The sequence below is a fragment of the Pelophylax lessonae genome (assembly GCF_965119305.1).
Source record: "Pelophylax lessonae genome assembly, chromosome: 6".
NCBI classification, from domain to species: domain Eukaryota; kingdom Metazoa; phylum Chordata; class Amphibia; order Anura; family Ranidae; genus Pelophylax; species Pelophylax lessonae.
In genome coordinates this window covers 773661-798005 of record NC_138773.1, presented here as the reverse complement: position 1 = coordinate 798005, position 24345 = coordinate 773661, and the positions used below count along the sequence as shown (strand labels likewise).

The following is a 24345-nucleotide window of genomic DNA, read 5'->3' as shown; positions in this document are numbered from 1 at the left end:
AGCTGGGTCTTCCCCAGCCCCACCCAGTAATCTGTCCACCCGATCCGCGATGTGCCGAACCCGAGCGCCCGGCAAACAACAGACTGTTCGGCGCACACGGTCTTGGTCACAGATTACACTGTCTGCCCTTCTAATAATTGAGTCCCCTACCACCAGCACCTGTCTTTCCTTTCCCTTTCTCCCAGCCTCACTGGAGGAGTTCTTCCCCTGGCAGCTAGGGGCGTCGCTCCGCTCCAGCAATGCTGGTCCCTGACTGGTTTCCCCAACATCACACAACGGGGCGTATCTATTGGGGTGCTCCAGCCCAGGATCAGCCTCCTTGCCTTGTTCCCTTCTACCCCTCCTAACTGTCACCCCTCTACTCTGCTCTGATACATCATACACATCATATACATCATATACATCACATACATCATATACATCATACACATCACATACATCACATACATCATATACATCACATACATCACATACATACATCATATACATCACATACATCATATACATCACATACATCATATACATCACATACATCACATACATCATATACATCACATACATACATCATATACATCACATACATCACATACATACATCATATACATCATATACATCACATACATCATATACATCACATACATCATACACATCATATACATCACATACATACATCATATACATCACATACATCATACACATCACATACATCATATACATCACATACATCACATACATCACACACATCACATACATCACATACATCATACACATCATACACATCATACACATCACATACATCATATACATCACATACATCACATACATCATATACATCATACACATCATACACATCACATACATCATATACATCATATACATCATACACATCATACACATCACATACATCACACACATCATACACATCACATACATCACATACATCACATACATCACATACATCACATACATCACATACATCACATACATCATATACATCACATACATCACATACATCATATACATCATACACATCACATACATCATATACATCATATACATCATACACATCATACACATCACATACATCACACACATCATACACATCACATACATCACATACATCACATACATCATACACATCATATACATCATATACATCACATACATCATATACATCATACACATCACATACATCACATACATCATATACATCACATACATCACATACATACATCACATACATCACATACATCATATACATCACATACATCATATACATCACATACATCACATACATCATATACATCATATACATCATATACATCATATACATCACATACATACATCATATACATCACATACATCACATACATACATCATATACATCATATACATCACATACATCACATACATCATATACATCACATACATCATATACATCACATACATCATACACATCACATACACATCATACACATCACATACATCATACACATCATACACATCACATACATCACATACATCATACACATCACATACATCATACACATCACATACATCACATACATCATATACATCATACACATCATACACATCACATACATCATACACATCATACACATCACATACATCACATACATCACATACATCACATACATCACATACATCACATACATCACATACATCATGTCACTGGATTTTGTTATTTTTTAAAGATACGTTAAGTCTCTCATTTCTGCAGTGTGCAGTCTTTAGATCTCTCCCTGTTCTTTGGAATCTGCAGGGAAAGATCCTCAGGGGAGGGGCTTCTATTACTCTGCAGGTTTATGCTCTCTATAATGTGAGTCTGTGTCTGGTCAGCCCTGATTGGTGCTGTGCCAGTCACATGACAAAAAAAAACTGTTTCAGAAGAGAAATTCTAATTAAATAATACCAGGGAATACCTAAACGATTAATTAAGTCAGCTAAGTAGATTGAACCACAGTGCCCCCTATACAAAAATAATCGATACAAATAAATCGAATTAACTTAATTATTCCAAATTACTTTGCCAAGTAGAAATCTTAAAAAAAAAAAAAAAAAAAACACTGTAAGATTGGTGTACAGACTGCGGACATGGAAAATAAATGTATATTTATTACAATGGGTCACATGCAAACACCATAAATAATAGTTAGATTGGGATATACAAAGATATTTCTGTAAAAGTTCTGAAATTGTCAGTAACAGCAGAGTATTATATACGGTATATACAGGGGGGGTATATACAGGGGGGAGGGGTATATACAGGTTGTTGTGGAAATTTTGATAGACATTTTATTTAGTTTAAATAGTCATAATGTCTCCCAGTGTCGGTTTTACCGATAATCGATATTCACAGTGATTGTTGCTTTAACTGTCATTGAAAGACTTGTTAGTGATAAGATGGCAGCCATTTCTGTTCTTCTCTGCACATGGCTGTGTTTCTACATAAGCCCTGCCCATTGTACTTTCTGTGATTGGTGGTTGTGAAGCCACTCCCTGTAACTTCCTTTTGTTCACTTGCTGTAAATAAACCAAGCCCTGCCCTGAGAAGACACAGAACACAGAGGACGGCACACACACACACACACACACGCACACATCATTCATCCATGAAGAGACACAAACTCTCACACACAAACACTTGCTCTTACACACACACACACACATACATATCCAATGGAGAGAGACCTGGCAGATGGCATCGAAATGACCCAGCGCGTCTGTTCCTTTCTTTATCGCCGAGCGCTTGGTAAATCGTTATGCAAAAGAGCGGCGCATTTGTACTTTTCAGTACAAGCCTATTTAATTTCCACGACAGTATGGCGAGCTTGGTAGGCCTAACAGTTCCTAGCGTTCTCAGCGGACAAACAGGAGGGAAGTGAGTCCGGTTTTGTTACAACAAAATGCCGGCCGTGTGGTAAGACACTTCATTTCAGTTTTTGAAAATTTGTGGTTTTAAACCAAGGCTTACTTTCTTTGTCCGCTGTGGAAGCTAGAAACAAAGCTTAGCAAAAGAACCTTTTCATTTGCAGCGTTCGCTCTTTTGTATAACGATGGGGTTATTTCTATTAATATTTGTGGCTGGGGATCAGGTCTGTTAATTGGGGGAGGAACCTGTATACAAGGTTCCCAGTTAATACATCCTGGGGTTGTGATATGTGTGTTAAATATTGCCTTGTAACATCTCTGTTGTAATATCAGCTTAGTTCGATGAGATAACAATATAGTATCAATCGATGTTGATTTGGGCGGCAGATTGGTTGGTGTGTGTGCTGGATTGGTTTTTGGCGGGAACTCGTTCATTAGTGAAACTGGTTTTTGCTTTGGACTCTGAGGCTTGAATTGAGCATAGAGCAGACGGTTTTGGACTGAGTCTCTTTAAGTTTTTAAGTAGCAGATTGTGTTGTGCAGCCTAAAAATCAGCATTCCACCAGGATAGCGATTGTCTCTGAATACAGCTGATCCTGTAAAACCTGTTTTTCTTGTTTTTTGTATATATCTTTGTTGTTGTGTACAAAGTACCACATGGTTGCTCAAACTCTTTGTTTTGTGTGGACCATGTGCTCGGATGGCAGCCATTTTGTAACATGTGGTTATGATGTCATTTCCTTTGTGTGGCAGCCACTCTTTTTTGGACTCCACATTACCATTTTGTTAAATGGAGTTGAAACCCATGTGGCTGAAATGCTATTTTGAGCTTTAACAAACATTTTTCTCTTTTTTGGTAGTTTTAAATGGCAACTTTGTGATGTTATTTTTGCACTGTATTTCAGTTTAAAAGTAATGTTTTTTTCATTTTGATTGAAATCCGGCATCTAGGAAGATTGGTTTACAGGATCATTGCAGTTGTTTTTCTAGCTAGCTTTGTTCATCTTTTTGTTCATATTTAGCATAGATATATTATATATATATATACACACACACATATCCAACCCATCAGTTTTGTTTTTTGTGTTTTTATGTCTGTTTTCAGGGGTAACTATTTTTTTGTTTTGTAAGTTTTTGGTTAAGCTGTTTTTGTGGTGTATTTTGTCTCATTTTTGTTGTAACTAAGTTTTTTCCAATGATAGAGTACATTGTGGAGTGACTGATATTGGATTCAGTTTTCAGGGTTGTTTTGTGCTGAGTAGTGGTTGTTTCTCACAGAGGTAGTTTTCGGTACTGCAGGATGGATTTTAGGTAGAGAGGTTATACCTTCCAGTGTGCAATCAGTAACCGGCATCTTAATTTAAATTTTTAATGCAACATCAAGGAATAGACTGAAGCCAAGGTTTGTATAGGGAGGAATTTCATTGTGCTTTCGGGGTTGTTTGGCTGCACGGGTTAGGTCGAAACAAATTTGTGTACTTTGAAACGGGTGATTGCGATACGCTTGTTTCAGCCTTCAACGTGTGAGGAGTAGATACCGAAACCCGCCCCACATTATGACCGGCGCAGAGCCGTGTAAAATAACCGGAGTCCGGAAGCAGGCCAACACTGTCAAAGTTGGCACCAGGCAGTGTTGCTCCTAAACCAGGTGCAAGGGAGCGATTTGAATCGTCACGGGTAATGGTTCATCCGTGCAAGGGGGGGGAAACGCAGGCCCCCTAAATTAGCCAAACAACTTTTGCGGTACATGAAGTCTGAGTTTGGGGCTCGGGCCATGAGACCCCTCAGGAAGGGGAATAACCAAGGGAAACAGTTGGTACATCCCTTTTGGAAGGTGTTTTTGATGTCTGGAGATGGCAGGAGTTCATTATTGAATTCAGAACTAGGCTCCAGGCAACAGAGATGCTAAGTGTAGCGCAATTGTGGCTTCAGAGATCTATTATGGTCAACCAGCAAGGCGTGCATGAGGCAGTTTCAGTCCGGAAGAACCGCATTATGTACACTTGGCCTGATGAGATAGCCGAGTCCAGCGATCTGGTGAGAGATGTGGAGGAAGCTCTTACTGGGCTAACTTTACCAAGACGAGCCAGATCCGCTGACACTGAACCTGTCACTGTCTCTGTACTTTAATCTCTGTTTTCTTCAGCTCACAGTGCAGACTTTGGTACTGGTAACACCCTCCCACCTCACACTGTCTCTTATCTCTCAACAGCCTGTCATAACAGCTGAACCCTCTCCTTCTAACTGAAACTAGAAGTTCTTTTAACAGGTCTGCTATGGATGTGGAAAGTCAGGGTACATCAGGCATAATTGTCCGACCAACCCGGCTGGTCCGTGGGGTAAGTGGCAATTTATTCCGGAGGATCCGGAAAATTAAAAAGGTAGGTATGGTCAGAAACGACTATGACTTATCATAGGGCATTGGTAAACCGGTGTCAGCTCACATCCTAGAGGAACTAAAATAGCCCCTCCCTTGCCTCGCTGACACCGATGCAGCCAACACGGTTTTAAGATCTCAAGGTTCCCCTTCCAGGGATGACAACTCCCACTGTAGGTCTCACAGGCCAGACAGTGTCAGTGACTGAACCTCTCTATTGCAGGCTAGGCCAGCTTTGCATGGAGAAGCTTGTTCTTTTTTTTAGGTCATTGCATTTCTCTGGGTACCCAACATCTAACCACTCAGAGAATACAGACATTGAAGGACCCCAAAGTCCTTGTAACCTTAAACGATGCACTATTTTGGAACCCTGCGTCTCTTCTTCCTGTTAAGGATGAAGAGAAGGGGGGAGAAGGCCATGCAGAAAAATGGTAATTTTCAAAACTTTATCTCGCTCTCTTTTCTCTCTCTTTTTCTCTCTCTCATAAATTTCCAACTTTAGTAGGAACAACACGATTGTCTTTCTTTGATGGAGTGGCAATCAGCGGCTGTCAGTCCGGTGAAGGAGACCCCCATTCCAGTTGCTAACCTTTTTGTCGATGGTTCCAGGTAATACACCCCAGATGGTAAGACATAGAGATCAGAGGATCAATTTCTATACAGATTCGAGATACGCTTTTTGGGCTGGCACATGATTGTGGTCCTGTCTGGAAGGCAAGAGGGTTCTTGACTAGTTTGGGGAGGTCGGTGAAATGTGCGGGGTTAATAGAGCTGTTCATTGCCTTTTGCTTGCCACACCTGATAACCATTCTGAAGGTAAAGGCTCATACTACTGAGACGACTATGGAAGCCAATGGAAACGCCTTGGCAGATAGAGCTGCTAAGGAAGGTGCTCTGAGCCCGGTGACAGAGACCCTGATGCTAGCCATCCCCTCTGATGTGTTAAGAAGCTGCAGTCCCAAGAGGAAGTGCAGGAAAAGAGGAGATGGATGGTTTTGGGGGCTACACAGGGTCCAGATGACATCTGGGGTCTTGATGGTAAATGGTGTTTACCCAGATCCCTTTTTCCAATGATGGCTCACTCGGCTCATTACCCGGGCACCAGTCAAAGATGGTTATGTGTACATAGGTGGAGGAGCATTGGATTAGCCCTGGCTTTACTACCACAGCTGAAAACGGTAACGGTACCGAGAAGGCACTCACCCAAACCGGAATATCCCTTTTAGCGCATTCAGATAGACTATATCACTTTGCCGAGGAACGAGCGTGTCTTGGTCTGTCCGGATGTTTTCTGGGTGTCCAGAGGCTTAGCCCGTTCACCATGCCATTGCCACTGCCACCACGAAAAAGATCCTGTCTGAGATGGTTTGTCGCAAGGGGGCTGCCTGGAACGATCGAGTCAGATCACGGATCACACTTCACTGGTCAGATCTTTTTAGAGGTATGTACGGCGCTTTAGGGATTAGCGGTAAGGTTGAACGGCTGAATTGAAAGAGCCACGGCTCAAATGTTTTCTCATTGCTCTTTACCCCAACAGGAATGCCCCATGGGTTATCACCCTACAAAGTTTTGTTTGGGAGTCAACCAGAGCCTGGATTGTACTTTCCTCAGCAGCTGTCATTTTTACATTCTTAGCTGACGGGGTGGGTGCAGTCCTGGCAAAGGGAGCTCCAAAAGGTCCATCATAGGGTTCGGGAGTCTCTCCTGGACCCTGACACGATAACCGGTGTACATTCTGTCCAACCAGGTGACTGAGTCATTGTGAGGAAATGTCAAGGGACGGGATTGGAGCGGAGGTGTTCTGAGGTATTACCAGGTTTAGCTGACAACGCCGACTTCCTTGAGGTTCTGGATCCATGCCAGCCACTGCAAAAAGCTGTTCAACTCCATCCAAGAATGATAATGAGGAGTATTGTTTTTATTTACATATTTAGCTTGGTGTGTTTTAGCAAGGGTAATGCATTTTCAGCTGGCCAAGACGGCAAACAGGTCTAATGGCTGGGTGTGCTCCAAACCCCCACCTAGCTATTACACCCCAGCAATGGCAGACGTTCGTATCATGAAGACAACCAAGAGACACTTGCCCACAGAATTTAATGACACATTCCTAGAGGGTAACATCAGTTATAGTTTTAATGTTAGCTCTGGCTCCTGTTCTTTTCTGGTCAATACAATTTGGGTATCGGGACAATCAGGTAGTCCACGGCTGGGCTTTAATTTTAGTTTTCCCACTGGAACTAGATTTGTAGGATCTACAACCTGTGGGACAGGTATAGCAGTCATCTCACCAATGAAACTCCGGGTGTTTTTCCAAGGGGGGTTTCTGTGAATTCATAAGAGAAGACTGCTGTTCCGGTATAGCAAACACCAGTGATAAGGTCCAAGCCCATATGGATAAGGTAACTTCATTGCAAGGCAGAGCCAGAGCTATAGCTAGCGAGGGTTGGAATCCTTTTAATGCTTTGGGAGGTTCTGGGGATTTTTTTGTTCTCCATTGGATCTGGGTTGAAGGAAATAGAAGTATATATACTTATGTTGTTCTTGTTTCTATTCCTCCTATATGATCCTGTTGTCTGGTCGACTGAGTCACCAAAGCCTAAGACAAGACGCCCCAAGATTCCGCCCCTGCATCCGACGCCAAGGACTCCAGCCCGACCGCTGGTCAACGCATCCCATCATCTCATGTCCTTCCTCTGAAGTCATCTCCCGAAGAGCGGAACCCAAGTGTCGTTTCCTTTCGATGGATTGTTTTTACCCGTTATTTTTTTCTTTTTATAAACTTTTTTAAATGGATTGTTTTATCATGAGAAGAACTGTTCTGTTTATTTAGAAGAAGAAGAAGAAGATTCATCAAGGGACACATGGGAGCATATGACAAAGAGGAGGGGCTGTTGTGGAAATTTTGATAGACATTTTATTTAGTTTAAATAGTCATAATGTCTCCCAGTGTCGGTTTTACCGATAATCGATATTCACAGTGATTATTGCTTTAACTGTCATTGAAAGACTTGTTAGTGATAAGATGGCAGCCATTTCTGTTCATCTCTGCACATGGCTGTGTTTCTACATAAGCCCTGCCCATTGTACTTTCTGTGATTGGTGGTTGTGAAGCCACTCCCTGTAACTTCCTTTTGTTCACTTGCTGTAAATAAACCAAGCCCTGCCCTGAGACTCACACAGAACACAGAGGACGGCACACATACACACACACACACACACACTCACACACAGACACAGCAGCAAACACATCATTCATCCATGAAGAGACACAAACTCTCACACACAAACACTTGCTCTTACACACATGCACACACATACATATCCGGAGAGATACAATCTATTAACATTCTACGAGGAGGTGAGCTGTGAGCTAGATAGGGGGAGACCAGTGGATGTGGTGTACTTGGATTTCGCTAAGGCGTTTGATACAGTTCCCCACAAGCGCTTAATTTATAAAATAAGGTCTGCAGGTATCGACAGCAGGGTTTGCTCTTGGATACGGAATTGGCTTAAAGGGCGTGTCCAAAGGGTGGTAATAAACAGCGCATACTCAGACTGGTCTGAGGTAGTAAGTGGGGTCCCCCAGGGCTCAGTCCTGGGACCAACCTTGTTCAATTTATTCATAAACAGCATTGAGGACGGGATCAGGAGTTCGATATCAGTTTTTGCAGATGACACAAAATTGGCCAGAGCAATAACTGCACAGCATGAAGCAGATATCCTACAGAATGACCTGGACAAAATTACAGAGTGGGCAACGACATGGCAAATGAGGTTTAATGTGGAGAAGTGTAAGGTTTTGCACTTGGGGACTAAAAACATAAAAGCACAATACACGTTAGGAGGGGAACCTTTGGGGGAATCAAAAATGGAGAAAGATCTGGGAGTCTTGGTTGATGATAGATTAGGCAACAGCATGCAATGTCAAGCGGCAGCTGCCAAAGCCAGCAGAATATTAGCATGCATAAAGAAAGGGATGTATTCCAGAGATAAGACTATAATCCTTCCACTTTATAAAACTCTGGTCCGACCGCATCTGGAGTATTCCGTCCAGTTCTGGTCGCCAGTCCTCAGGAGGGATGTGTTGGAGCTGGAGAGAGTCCAGAGAAGGGCAACTAAACTAATTAGGGGATTGGAGGACCTTGACTATGAAGAGCGTCTACAATCGCTCGATTTATTCTCCCTGGAGAAGAGACGTCTGAGGGGGGACATGATAGCAATTTATAAATATCTCAATGGGGATCCCAGCTTAGAAAAAAAGCTGTTCAATCGAAGGGATTGCATGAGGACTCGGGGGCATACAATGCAATTAGAGGAGAAGCGTTTTAACCTCAGGCAACGTGGGGGGTTCTTTACTGTTAGGGCAACAAGATTGTGGAATTGTCTACCACAAGAGGTGGTTTCTGCGGGTAGTATGGTGGCTTTCAAAAGACTCTTAGACTTACATCTCAAGGATCAGAACATTCAGGGGTATGAGAGATGAGTACAGCCACACACATCTACACAGGGGAACTGGATGGACTATTGTCTTTATTCAACCTCACCTACTATGTAACTATGTAACTATACCTGGCAGATGGCATCGAAATGACCCAGCGAGCGTGTCTGTTCCTTTCTTTATCACCGAGCGCTTGGAAAATCCTTATGCAAAAGAGCGGTGCATTTGTACTTTTCAGTACAAGCCCTAGTAATTTCCACGACAAGGTGCATCTCATAAAATTATAATATCATCAGAAAGTTAATTTATTTCAGTAATTGAATTCATAAAGATAATCTCCTATATTTTCTATAGATGTTACACATAAAATCTTTTTTTATTGGTCTTATGTAATATTCTAATTTTCTGAGATGGTGAATGTTGGGGTGTCACTCGCTGGAAGCCAAAATCATCAAATGCTGGAAATCTCTCACTCTGTGTGACATCTATAGAAAATATAGGAGGTGACCTTTCTGAATTCAATTACTGAAATAAATTAACTTTCTGATGATATTCTCATTTTACGTGATGCGCCTGTATATACCCCTCCCCCGTATATACCCCTCCCCCCTTTATATACCCCTCCCCCCTGTATATACCCCTCCCCCTGTATATACCCCTCCCCCCTGTATATACCCCTCCCCCCTGTATATAGGGAATTAAATTCAATGATTATTTCCCCTCGTAGACAACACAAGCACTGATAACTGCCCAGCAGACAACATGCAGTTTACATAATTCAATGGTTATTCTCCTCCAGAAGGAATTTGTGTTGAAATACATAAAGGTGAGCACCAATATGGCCCAAGAAAAGAAGAAAAAACAAAAATAATAATAAAATAAAATATATATATTAAAAAAAAAAAAAAAAACTACCTGATTCTGGTAGTTCTATTATTGTTGGGGGAAGGGTAAGCTTTTAGGTGACTGATTAACAAATCCAAAAATGGCTGCCTATTAATGGGTGGAGTTTGTCTTCCGCAAAAAGGCGTCTAGCTAGCTGGAGCTGTGTGTCCATCTGTCCCTCAGATGATGGCGGTGTCCATCTGTCCCTCAGATGATGGCGGTGTCCATCTGTCCCTCAGATGATGGCGGTGTCCATCTGTCCCTCAGATGATGGCGGTGTCCATCTGTCCCTCAGATGATGGCGGTGTCCATCTGTCCCTCAGATGATGGCGGTGTCCATCTGTCCCTCAGATGATGGCGGTGTCCATCTGTCCCTCAGATGATGGCGGTGTCCATCTGTCCCTCAGATGATGGCGGTGTCCATCTGTCCCTCAGATGATGGCGGTGTCCATCTGTCCCTCAGATGATGGCGGTGTCCATCTGTCCCTCAGATGATGGCGGTGTCCATCTGTCCCTCAGATGATGGCGGTGTCCATCTGTCCCTCAGATGATGGCGGTGTCCATCTGTCCCTCAGATGATGGCGGTGTCCATCTGTCCCTCAGATGATGGCGGTGTCCATCTGTCCCTCAGATGATGGCGGTGTCCATCTGTCCCTCAGATGATGGCGGTGTCCATCTGTCCCTCAGATGATGGCGGTGTCCATCTGTCCCTCAGATGATGGCGGTGTCCATCTGTCCCTCAGATGATGGCGGTGTCCATCTGTCCCTCAGATGATGGCGGTGTCCATCTGTCCCTCAGATGATGGCGGTGTCCATCTGTCCCTCAGATGATGGCGGTGTCCATCTGTCCCTCAGATGATGGCGGTGTCCATCTGTCCCTCAGATGATGGCGGTGTGCATCTGTCCCTCAGATGATGGCGGTGTCCATCTGTCCCTCAGATGATGGCGGTGTCCATCTGTCCCTCAGATGATGGGTGTGTCCATCTGTCCACCTGACTTGCTATTTTATTGAGTGACAGACAATACACTTCTAAAACTTTGATAAACCCGGCCCAGAAGGTGTAATCTTCTCTATGATTGGTGGGGCAGGATCAGACGCGTACTGGGTACGTCATCGGCCTTCATGTGTTTGTACGGGATGCATCCCCCCGGTCCTGGTTTTTAGAGCCGGTGGTCGGCTCTCTTGCACTAGCAATCAGAGTGGATAACTAGCCACTGGATTGCTATTACAAGCAGCAGGAGGGGACATTCCCCTCCCCCTCCCATTGCCTGGGGCTTGCTCAGGCTCTCCTGTCCCACCAGGATCAGCTTTGATTGGGTCTCTGCTATGGTAACCCTTCATGAAGTATCACGGTGAACATGGGATAATGGGCGGTAATTCTAGCAGCCGACTCCTCTGTAAATATAAAGTGATGACCTGTGAAGGCTTTTATAGCATCGCCCATGGATACTACAATTTACCTTGTTTGATGACACTGCGGGGGGGGGGGGGGCGCGCAATTTTAAAGCAGGATGCGTTGGGTATCTATATACTTGATGTAACTTCAGCTTTTATATTTTCCAAAAAAATGGGTTAAGTATTGTGTTTTTTTTTGCAATAAAATGTTAAAATGTAACCCCCTCCCCCCCCAGCAGTGATTAAATACCACCAAAAGAAAGCTCTATTTGTGTGACAAAATGTCATATGTCACCTGGGTACAGTGTAGCATGACCGCGCAATTGTCAGTCAAAGTGTGAGAGCGCTGAAAGTGGAGTATTGTCCTGGGCAGGAGGGGGTGACAGTCCCGGTAGGCAATGGGTAAACCATTTTTTGGATATGGTTACATTATAACACACACACATATATACAGTATATATATATATATCTCCCCTCTGAGAGTCTCTGTCCATGGATCACAGCAGGACACTCTCACTCACCCGAAGTCGCAGAGTTTGACGGTCCCGTCCTTCCCCAGGAGAATGTTCTGAGGTTTCATGTCTCGGTGGAGAATGCGATGAGAATGGAGGTAATAGAGAGCGGACACCAGCTGTGCCGAGACATCCCGAACCTACAGAGACACCCGGGAGAGCTCAGCCAATGGATCCCTCAGCCAATGGAAGACTCACAGACATAGCCGTCACCCAGGAGAGCTCAGCCAATGGAAGACACACAGACACAGCCGTCACCCAGGAGAGCTCAGCCAATGGAAGACACACAGACACAGCCGTCACCCAGGAGAGCTCAGCCAATGGATCACTCACACACAGATCAATAAGAGCGTCTCTTACCAGATCCTCCGACAGATTACCATCATCTTCCAGGATCTGAAACAATTCTCCCTCCGCGTACTCCGTCACAACCACCACCTGACCAGAAAACAGGACAGATGTCACCCATCACAGCTGTCCAGCATGCGCACAGTGTTGGGATGTCTCTTATCTCTCGCTCTGTCTCACAGCTGTCCAGCATGCGCAGTGTTGGGATGTCTCTTACCTCTTGCTCTGTCTCACACCTGTCCAGCATGCGCACAGTGTTGGGATGTCTCTTACCTCTCGCTCTGTCTCACAGCTGTCCAGCATGCGCACAGTGTTGGGATGTCTCTTACCTCTTGCTCTGTCTCACAGCTGTCCAGCATGCGCACAGTGTTGGGATGTCTCTTACCTCCCGCTCTGTCTCACAGCTGTCCAGCATGCGCACAGTGTTGGGATGTCTCTTACCTCTCGCTCTGTCTCACAGCTGTCAGCATGCGCACAATGTTGGGGTGACATAAATCTCTCATAATCTGGATCTCTCTCTTTAGGCCTCGGAGCTCTTTCTCTGATCTGCCCACTTTAGGAATAAACTTCAGGGCCACAACCTGAGGAGCAATAAGACCACAGCGTCATACAGGAGGGGAGGAGGAGGAGGAGGAGGAGGGGGGAGGAGGGAGGAGGAAGAGGAGGAGGAGGAGGAGGAGGAGAGAGGGAGAGGAGGACATGTCTGACTTAATCTCTATGTGCAGAGACTTCTTTCACATCAACCTTTCCTGATTACCGAGGGCGCAGGAATTCAGAGGCTGTTGGGTTATACTGCCACCTACAGGAGATTGGACACAAAATTGTGGGCCCTCCTACTCCCAGCATGCTGTGCTTCAGAGAGGTTTAAGTTTTTTTCCTAATTTTTTTCTCCAAGTTCTTTTTTTTTTAAAATCGAGATTCCTGTATGTTTCTGCGTGGGCCGGCCTCTGTATTCCGCTATCCAGGATTGGCCCTCCCTCAGCTTGTTTTTGGAAAGTTGTATCTGCTGGGTGAAGTGTTACGCATGCATGGCCCTCTTTTTTTCCCACCATGCATTGTTGAGGAAGCCCCTCCCACTATTGTTCCTGATTGCAAATAACATGTGGAACTTTCTTCACTTTGCCCCTGCTGACACCTACAGTGACCTGCTCACTTTTGGCCACCTGATTCTACTCTTACTAGCCGGGTTCATGGGTACCGAAGGCCTAGCCGTGCACCCAAACATCAGGCGATCACGCCTGTAGCCAGTGAATGAGCTCATGGAACATCTGGTGCTCTGCCCATAGCCGGTAGATTGTCTCATAGAACATCTGGTGCTTGTGTCCATAGCCTGAGGATGGGACCATCAAACATCTGGAGCTTGTGTCCGTAGCCTGAGGATGGGACCATCAAACATCTGGAGCTTGTGTCCATAGCCTGAGGATGGGACCATCAAACATCTGGAGCTTGTGTCCGTAGCCTGAGGATGGGACCATCAAACATCTGGTGCTTGTGTCCGTAGCCTGAGGATGGGACCAAACATCTGGAGCTTGTGTCCGTAGCCTGAGGATGGGACCAAACATCTGGAGCTTGTGTCCATAGCCTGAGGATGGGACCATCAAACATCTGGAGCTTGTGTCCATAGCCTGAGGATGGGACCATCAAACATCTGGAGCTTGTGTCCATAGCCTGAGGATGGGACCATCAAATATCTGGAGCTTGTGTCCATAGCCTGAGGATGGGACCATCAAACATCTGGAGCTTGTGTCCATAGCCTGAGGATGGGACCATCAAACATCTGGAGCTTGTGTCCATAGCCTGAGGATGGGACCATCAAACATCTGGAGCTTGTTCCGTAGCCTGAGGATGGGACCAAACATCTGGAGCTTGTGTCCATAGCCTGAGGATGGGACCATCAATATCTGGAGCTTGTGTCCGTAGCCTGAGGATGGGACCAAACATCTGGAGCTTGTGTCCGTAGCCTGAGGATGGGACCAAACATCTGGAGCTTGTGTCCGTAGCCTGAGGATGGGACCAAACATCTGGAGCTTGTGTCCGTAGCCTGAGGATGGGACCATCAAACATCTGGAGCTTGTGTCCATAGCCTGAGGATGGGACCATCAAACATCTGGAGCTTGTGTCCATAGCCTGAGGATGGGACCATCAAACATCTGGAGCTTGTGTCCATAGCCTGAGGATGGGACCAAACATCTGGAGCTTGTGTCCGTAGCCTGAGGATGGGACCAAACATCTGGAGCTTGTGTCCATAGCCTGAGGATGGGACCATCAAATATCTGGAGCTTGTGTCCGTAGCCTGAGGATGGGACCAAACATCTGGAGCTTGTGTCCGTAGCCTGAGGATGGGACCAAACATCTGGAGCTTGTGTCCGTAGCCTGAGGATGGGACCAAACATCTGGAGCTTGTGTCCGTAGCCTGAGGATGGGACCATCAAACATCTGGAGCTTGTGTCCATAGCCTGAGGATGGGACCATCAAACATCTGGAGCTTGTGTCCATAGCCTGAGGATGGGACCATCAAACATCTGGAGCTTGTGTCCATAGCCTGAGGATGGGACCATCAAACATCTGGAGCTTGTGTCCGTAGCCTGAGGATGGGACCATCAAACATCTGGAGCTTGTGTCCATAGCCTGAGGATGGGACCATCAAATATCTGGAGCTTGTGTCCGTAGCCTGAGGATGGGACCAAACATCTGGAGCTTGTGTCCGTAGCCTGAGGATGGGACCAAACATTTGGAGCTTGTGTCCGTAGCCTGAGGATGGGACCATCAAACATCTGGAGCTTGTGTCCGTAGCCTGAGGATGGGACCATCAAACATCTGGAGCTTGTGTCCGTAGCCTGAGGATGGGACCATCAAACATCTGGAGCTCACCTCTGTAGCCTGTGAATGGGTTACTGGAGGTCTCCAGTCTCTTCTCCCAGGTGGGCCTCCTGTCAGTGAATAAGGCCTCTTTGGCTGACGTTTTGGTCTTCAAAACCTGCACATAAGAAGCCCTTGTTCCTCATGCCCTTCAAGGGACATCTTCCTTTCGGAGCTGCCCAGGATACCATTGAAAAAAGATGTTGTCTTCAATGTCTCCACTCCCAGGGGGAGAAACTTCAAAGTGCCGTGGAAATTATTGTGCTTGGCCCATAGAAATTTGCTTCTAATAAAACAGCGGAGCGCAGAGAACTTTGCTGTGCTTAAAAGCGCACTTGTGGATATTAATACGCGCCAAGCGCAATTAACTCCTTATACTGAAAGTACAATATACAGCTCTTTCGTATAAAGAAATCCCAGCACGCTCGATGGCAAAGAGTAAAAGTCCTGCTCCAACACAGGGCTCTTGGTAATTTAGTCAGGAAACAATGGTTTACAGTGGGAGGGGACAACCAATCACACACATGTATACATTCAAACGTTCAATAGAAAGGGGAGTGTATGTTCATGCACGAATGGAGCCGTGTGCATGAGTTTCCTGCCATTGGGTGCATGAGTGACCATGCACTATTGCTAACAAAGGGACCCATGTGTAGTAAAATGCCCGCCAAACACCATACAATGGAACTAGCGTGCATCTCATGGAAGTTGCCCCACTAATACATAAGCATGCACTCCCGTCATAATCTGTTAGAGTGAATCCTATATAAATATGTTTTTTATGAACTATATTGATAGTGATTATACTATTGTTCCAGTAAATGGGACGATTTCTGCAAAGGAAATAGCAGCAGTATTTCAATCATGCGGATCGAGCATAATAGAAAGCTACCAGACTTTATTCCAGCTAAAGGGCAGATATTTATCAAACCAATAATTCCACCTCACAAACATATCTCCGCAGTGAATACCGGGGCCCCGGCCGGCTGATTTACATTTGCGTGGCGGAGTTTGCATCGCACTGCCATAGATCCGGACCGGCGCTCGCTCCAGCGGTAGCCACTCAGAGCGCCCGCCGTTCGGGAGATCAGGTGAGTGGTATGCAGTCTCCATGGAAGGTTTCCACAAATACAGGCCTTTCCTCAATGACAGTTAAAGCAATATTCACTGTACATAGCGACTACCGGAAATCTGACACCGGGAGACATAATGGGAATTTAACTAAAACACTTCCTGAAAAATGTCTACATTCATTCTAATAACATTTCCACAACAAAAATCTCCACTACCAGGAGGAGAAGCTGCAACGTCTTCACTCCCAGGAGGAGAAGCTGCAACGTCTCCACTCCCAAGGGGAGAAACTTCAACGTCTCCACTCCCAAGGGGAGAAACTTCAACGTCTCCACTCCCAGGAGGAGAAGCTTCAACGTCTCCACTCCCAGGAGGAGAAGCTTCAACGTCTCCACTCCCAGGAGGAGAAGCTTCAACGTCTTCACTCCCAGGAGGAGAAGCTTCAACGTCTCCACTCCCAAGGGGAGAAACTTCAACGTCTCCACTCCCAAGGGGAGAAGCTTCAACGTCTCCACTCCCAGGAGGAGAAGCTTCAACGTCTCCACTCCCAGGAGGAGAAGCTTCAACGTCTCCACTCCCAGGAGGAGAAGCTTCAACGTCTCCACTCCCAGGAGGAGAAGCTTCAACGTCTCCACTCCCAGGAGGAGAAGCTTCAACGTCTCCACTCCCAGGAGGAGAAGCGTCAACGTCTCCACTCCCAGGAGGAGAAGCTTCAACGTCTCCACTCCCAGGAGGAGAAGCGTCAACATCTCCACTCCCAGGAGGTCAAAGTCCTTATTCAGAGCCTTGGACTCTCCAGTCCAGGAGACGCCCAACTCTTTGTTTCTGCAAGAGAGTTATGGGGGCAGTGGTGTCATTCTTTGAGGCAGTTCCATTTGCTCAGTTACACTTCAGATGTTTATAATGCAGACCAACTCACCCGCCACCAGAGACCGGGTTGTACCTGGCTTGGTGACTCAGGAAAGTCTCACTGAAGAACCAAAGGAAGGATGTGGGGCTGAGGGAGGAGTCCTGGACACCTTGTCAGTGCAGGAGACTTGGGTGTCTGAGGAATCTCGTCTCCCAATCAACATCCTGGAGCTTTGGGCAATTTAAATGTCCCTGCAAAATTGGAAATCCAGGCTGGAGATTATCTAATGGAAAAACGCCAGAGTAATGGTAAACATGAACCATCAGGGAGGAAACAGAAGTCTCCCCGCAGCATAAGTATAAGAGGGGATCCGATCCTGGGTACGTCCCTGTATGGGGAAGAAGGGTAAGATGTATAGATACCTGTGTGCCCCTCCCCCCAGACCAGGTACAGTATAACAGTCTTAAAGTATTGGGGGGGGGGGGGGGGGAGATGTATAGGTAGTACCCTGTACATTATATTGGAGGATAGAGATGTGACACCTCTGATAAGATATACGAATAGAATGTGTTGTAGAAATTTCTAGTTGAAGGTTACAGAACAAAATAGAGTCTTTATATGAGCAATACAATGAAAGTCCATGTCACATGACATGGGGTCACCTCTCCGCTATGCCGTCTCCTCCCCTTATAAACTCTCCCGAATGATCCTTCTCCAATCAGATCCAAGACGTGATATTTCTCCATCCTAGAAGAGAGCAAACACAACGCTAAGCAATCTGTACCCAGGAAACGTACAAGCTATGGGGCCCCGACGCAGTCTGAAGAGGGCCCCTCCGTACACAGCGCACTCTAATGGTTGTATTATCCTTATATAGAAGCTATGGGCCCCTGGTGCAGTCTGAAGAGGGCCCCTCAGTACACAGTGCCTTCCATTGCTTGTAATGTCCTTATGTAGAAGCTATGGGGCCCTGGTGCAGACTGAAGGGGGCCCCTATGTACACAGCACCCTCTAATGGATGTAGTCATCTTATTTAGAAGCTATGGGCCCCTGGGCAGTCTGAAGAGGGCCCCTATGTACACTGCGCCCTTCGATGGTTGTAATGTCCCTATATAGAAGCTATGGGCCCCTGGTGCAATCTGAAAAGTGCCCCTCAGTACACAGCGCCCCCATGATTGTATTCACCATATATAGAAGCTATGGGCCCCTGGTGCAGTCTGAAGAGGTCAGTACACAGCGCCCCCATGATTGTATTCACCATATATAGAAGCTATGGGCCCCTGGTGCAGTCTGAAGAGGTCAGTACACAGTGCCCTCCAATGATTGTATTGTACTTATATAGAAGCTATGGGCCCTGCTGCAGTCTGAAGAGGGCCCCTCAGTACACAGCGCCCCCAATGGTTGTATTGTACTTATATAGAAGCTATGGGCCCTGCTGCAGTCTGAAGAGGGCCCCTCAGTACACAGCGCCCCCAATGGTTGTATTCTCCTTATATAGAAGCTATGGGCCCTGCTGCAGTCTGAAGAGGGCCCCTCAGTACACAGCGCCCCCAATGGTTGTATTCTCCTTATATAGAAGCTATGGGCCCTGCTGCAGTCTGAAGAGGGCCCCTCAGTACACAGCGCCTTTGTGACGGTACTCGCCGTCATTGGGAGTAAAAGACAGATACTTAATGGACACTGAGAATATGGTTTGGATTGCTTCAAATGGGTTCTGTGTTTACACTTATGATAATGTGTATTGTACTTCAATGTCAGAGACAGGCTCTCTCTATTGTCTGTGTATTGAGGTGTGATGTGGATTCTGTTAAGCCTGTCTGTCCCATTGTTAAATGTTAATGAACTCACATATTGTTTATATCCAGATGGCTAGATAATTAGTTCAGGTTAATTCTATTTCTGTATACAATTTCATGTGCATATGATAATGTAATCAGGCACCCCCTGACCTGTGTGTGGTAATCTGATCAGGAGAGGGAGATCCATGCTGTATATAAATTCTGTGTGACAGTTCAATAAAGGAGAAGGTTCCAGTACAAGCTAAGTTGTCGGCTAGCTTTGTATGGGGGCGGCTGTAAAATTTGATATCTATGTTCAATGACTGATGGAAGCCGTATACTGACGGAAGACCACAAGCACAGTGTGGGTCTGAGGTTCCGTTACATTGGTGGCAGCGGTGGGATGCTTCCTGCAGTCTGGGACACCCAAACCTCCACTGGGATCCAAGGTCCGGATAGCAAAAGAGGAGAGGTACAGATATAAGCCGCCATGGAAGAGGAATTCGGAAGGGGTTTTGATATGGGGGCGGGGTGGAGGGGCTCTGGTGTGGGGGGGACGGAGGGGCTCTGGTATGGGGGGGACAGAGGGGCTCTGGTATGGGGGGGACGGAGGGGCTCCGGTATGGGGGGGATGGAGGGGCTCTGGTATGGGGGGGACGGCGGGGCTCTGGTATGGGGGGGGCGGAGGGGCTCTGGTATGGGGGGGCGGCGGGGCTCTGGTATGGGGGGGGGAGGGGCTCTGGTATGGGGGGGACGGAGGGGCTCCGGTATGGGGGAGGGGCGGAGGTGCTCTGGTATGGGGGGATGGAGGGGCTCCGGTATGGGGGGCGGAGGGGCTCTGGTATGGGGGGGATGGAGGGGCTCCGGTATGGGGGGGGGGTGGAGGGGCTCCGGTATGGGGGGATGGAGGGGCTCCGGTATTGGGGGGTGGGGCTCCGGTATGTGGGGGGGATGGAGGGGCTCCGGTATTGGGGGGGTGGGGCTCTGGTATGTGGGGGGGATGGAGGGGCTCCGGTATGGGGGGGATGGAGGGGCTCCGGTATTGGGGGGTGGGGCTCCGGTATGTGGGGGGGATGGAGGGGCTCCGGAGTGGGGGGATGGAGGGGCTCTGGTATTGGGGGGGGATGGAGGGGCTCTGGTATTGGGGGGGGATGGAGGGGCTCCGGTATTGGGGGGGTGGGGCTCCGGTATGTGGGGGGGATGGAGGGGCTCCGGTATGGGGGAGGGGCGGAGGTGCTCTGGTATGGGGGGATGGAGGGGCTCCGGTATGGGGGGGCGGAGGGGCTCTGGTATGGGGGGGATGGAGGGGCTCCGGTATGGGGGGGGTGGAGGGGCTCCGGTATGGGGGGATGGAGGGGCTCCGGTATTGGGGGGTGGGGCTCCGGTATTGGGGGGGTGGGGCTCTGGTATGTGGGGGGGATGGAGGGGCTCCGGTATGGGGGGGATGGAGGGGCTCCGGTATTGGGGGGGGATGGAGGGGCTCCGGAGTGGGGGGATGGAGGGGCTCCGGTATTGGGGGGATGGAGGGGCTCCGGTATGTGGGGGGGATGGAGGGGCTCCGGTATGTGGGGGGGATGGAGGGGCTCCGGTATTGGGGGGATGGAGGGGCTCTGGTATGTGGGGGGGATGGAGGGGCTCCGGTGTGGGGGGATGGAGGGGCTCCGGTATTGGGGGGGATGGAGGGGCTCCGGTATGGGGGGGATGGAGGGGCTCCGGTATGGGGGGGGTGGGGCTCTGGTATGTGGGGGGATAGAGGGGCTCCGGTATTGGGGGGGATGGAGGGGCTCCGGTATTGGGGGGGTGGGGCTCTGGTATGTGGGGGGGATGGAGGGGCTCCGGTATTGGGGGGGTGGGGCTCTGGTATGTGGGGGGGATGGAGGGGCTCTGGTATGGGGGGGATGGAGGAGCTCCGGTATTGGGGGGGTGGGGTTCCGGTATGTGGGGGATGGAGGGGCTCCGGTATGGGGGGGATGGAGGGGCTCTGGTATTGGGGGGGGGATGGAGGGGCTCCGGTATTGGGGGGGTGGGGCTCCGGTATGTGGGGGGGATGGAGGGGCTCCGGTATGGGGGGGATGGAGGGGCTCCGGTATTGGGGGGGTGGGGCTCTGGTATGTGGGGGGGATGGAAGGGCTCCGGTATGGGGGGGGATGGAGGGGCTCCGGTATGGGGGGGGGTGGAGGGGCTCCGGTATGGGGGGACGGAGGGGCTCCGGTATGGGGGGACGGAGGGGCTCCGGTATGGGGGGGGGGCGGAGGGGCTCCGGTATGGGGGGGGCGGAGGGGCTCTGGTATGGGGGGGCGGAGGGGCTCTGGTATGGGGGGGACGGAGGGGCTCTGGTATGGGGGGGACGGAGGGGCTCTGGTATGTGGGGGGGATGGAGGGGCTCCGGTGGGGGGGGATGGAGGGGCTCCGGTATTGGGGGGGATGGAGGGGCTCAGGTATGGGGGGGGATGGAGGGGCTCCGGTATTGGGGGGGTGGGGCTCTGGTATGTGGGGGGGATGGAGGGGCTCCGGTATTGGGGGGGTGGGGCTCTGGTATGTGGGGGGGATGGAAGGGCTCCGGTATGGGGGGGATGGAGGGGCTACGGTATGTGGGGGGGCAGAGGAGCTCCGGTATGTGGGGGGGATGGAGGGGCTCCGGTATGGGGGGGATGGAGGGGCTCTGGTATGGGGGGGATGGAGGGGCTCCGGTATGGGGGGATGGAGGGGCTCCGGTATTGGGGGGTGGGGCTCCGGTATGTGGGGGGGATGGAGGGGCTCCGGTATTGGGGGGGTGGGGCTCTGGTATGTGGGGGGGATGGAGGGGCTCCGGTGTGGGGGGATGGAGGGGCTCCGGTATTGGGGGGGATGGAGGGGCTCCGGTATTGGGGGGGATGGAGGGGCTCCGGTATTGGGGGGGTGGGGCTCTGGTATGTGGGGGGATGGAGAGGCTCCGGTATTGGGGGGGGTGGAGGGGCTCCGGTATTGGGGGGGTGGGGCTCTGGTATGTGGGGGGGATGGAGGGGCTCCGGATTGGGGGATATGGAGGGGCTCCGGTATTGGGGGGGTGGGGCTCTGGTATGTGGGGGGGATGGAGGGGCTCTGGTATGGGGGGGATGGAGGAGCTCCGGTATTGGGGGGGTGGGGCTCCGGTATGTGGGGGATGGAGGGGCTCCGGTATGTGGGGGATGGAGGGGCTCCGGTATTGGGGGGGGATGGAGGGGCTCCGGTATTGGGGGGGATGGAGGGGCTCCGGTATTGGGGGGGTGGGGCTCCGGTATGTGGGGGGGATGGAGGGGCTCCGGTATGGGGGGGATGGAGGGGCTCCGGTATTGGGGGGGTGGGGCTCTGGTATGTGGGGGGGATGGAAGGGCTCCGGTATGGGGGGGGATGGAGGGGCTCCGGTATTGGAGGGGGATGGAGGGGCTCCGGTATTGGGGGGGTGGGGCTCTGGTATGTGGGGGGGATGGAGGGGCTCCGGTATGGGGGGGATGGAGGGGCTCCGGTATTGGGGGGGTGGGGCTCTGGTATGTGGGGGGGATGGAAGGGCTCCGGTATGGGGGGGATGGAGGGGCTCCGGTATTGGGGGGGTGGGGCTCTGGTATGTGGGGGGGATGGAGGGGCTCCGGTATGGGGGGGATGGAGGGGCTCCGGTATTGGGGGGGTGGGGCTCTGGTATGTGAGGGGGATGGAGGGGCTCCGGTATTGGGGGGGGTGGGGCTCTGGTATGTGGGGGGGATGGAGGGGCTCCGGTATGGGGGGGATGGAGGGGCTCCGGTGTGGGGGGATGGAGGGGCTCCGGTATTGGGGGGGGTGGAGGGGCTCCGGTATGGGGGGGATGGAGGGGCTCCGGTATTGGGGGGGTGGGGCTCCGGTATGTGGGGGGGATGGAGGGGCTCCGGTGTGGGGGGATGGAGGGGATGGAGGGGCTCTGGTATGTGGGGGGGTGGAGGGGCTCCGGTATTGGGGGGGATGGAGGGGCTCCGGTATGGGGGGGATGGAGGGGCTCCGGTATTGGGGGGGTGGGGCTCTGGTATGTGGGGGGGATGGAGGGGCTCCGGTATTGGGGGGGTGGGGCTCTGGTATGTGGGGGGGGATGGAGGGGCTCCGGTATGGGGGATATGGAGGGGCTCCGGTATTGGGGGGTGGGGCTCTGGTATGTGGGGGGGATGGAGGGGCTCTGGTATGGGGGGGATGGAGGAGCTCCGGTATTGGGGGGGTGGGGCTCCGGTATGTGGGGGATGGAGGGGCTCCGGTATGGGGGGGATGGAGGGGCTCCGGTATTGGGGGGGGATGGAGGGGCTCCGGTATTGGGGGGGTGGGGCTCTGGTATGTGGGGGGGATGGAGGGGCTCCGGTATTGGGGGGGTGGGGCTCTGGTATGTGGGGGGGATGGAAGGGCTCCGGTATTGGGGGGGGATGGAGGGGCTCCGGTATTGGGGGGGTGGGGCTCTGGTATGTGGGGGTGGGGCTCCGGTATTGGGGGGGGATGGAGGGGCTCCGGTATTGGGGGGGGATGGAGGGGCTCCGGTATGGGGGGGGGGGGTGGAGGGGCTCCGGTATGGGGGGGATGGAGGGGCTCCGGTATTGGGGGGGTGGGGCTCTGGTATGTGGGGGGGATGGAGGGGCTCCGGTATGGGGGGGATGGAGGGGCTCCGGTATTGGGGGGGGGGGGATGGAAGGGCTCCGGTATGGGGGGGATGGAGGGGCTCCGGTATTGGGGGGGTGGGGCTCTGGTATGTGGGGGTGGGGCTCCGGTATTGGGGGGGGATGGAGGGGCTCCGGTATGGGGGGGGGATGGAGGGGCTCCGGTATGGGGGGGATGGAGGGGCTCCGGTATTGGGGGGGTGGGGCTCTGGTATGTGGGGGGGATGGAGGGGCTCCGGTATGGGGGGGATGGAGGGGCTCCGGTATGGGGGGGATGGAGGGGCTCCGGTATTGGGGGGGGGGATGGAAGGGCT

General features: G+C 50.3%; 1 protein-coding gene across 1 annotated transcript in view; it reads right to left on the bottom strand.

The window, feature by feature from the left end:
- The window catches only part of STK36 (serine/threonine kinase 36), a 98533-nt gene that overhangs the window by 64674 nt on the left and 9514 nt on the right, over positions 1-24345 (bottom strand). Inside the window, 5 exon segments of the mRNA XM_082259940.1 lie at positions 12510-12640; positions 12861-12938; positions 13290-13312; positions 13315-13429; positions 18291-18375. Of these exon segments, the coding sequence (XP_082116066.1) occupies positions 12510-12640; positions 12861-12938; positions 13290-13312; positions 13315-13429; positions 18291-18375 (432 nt within the window).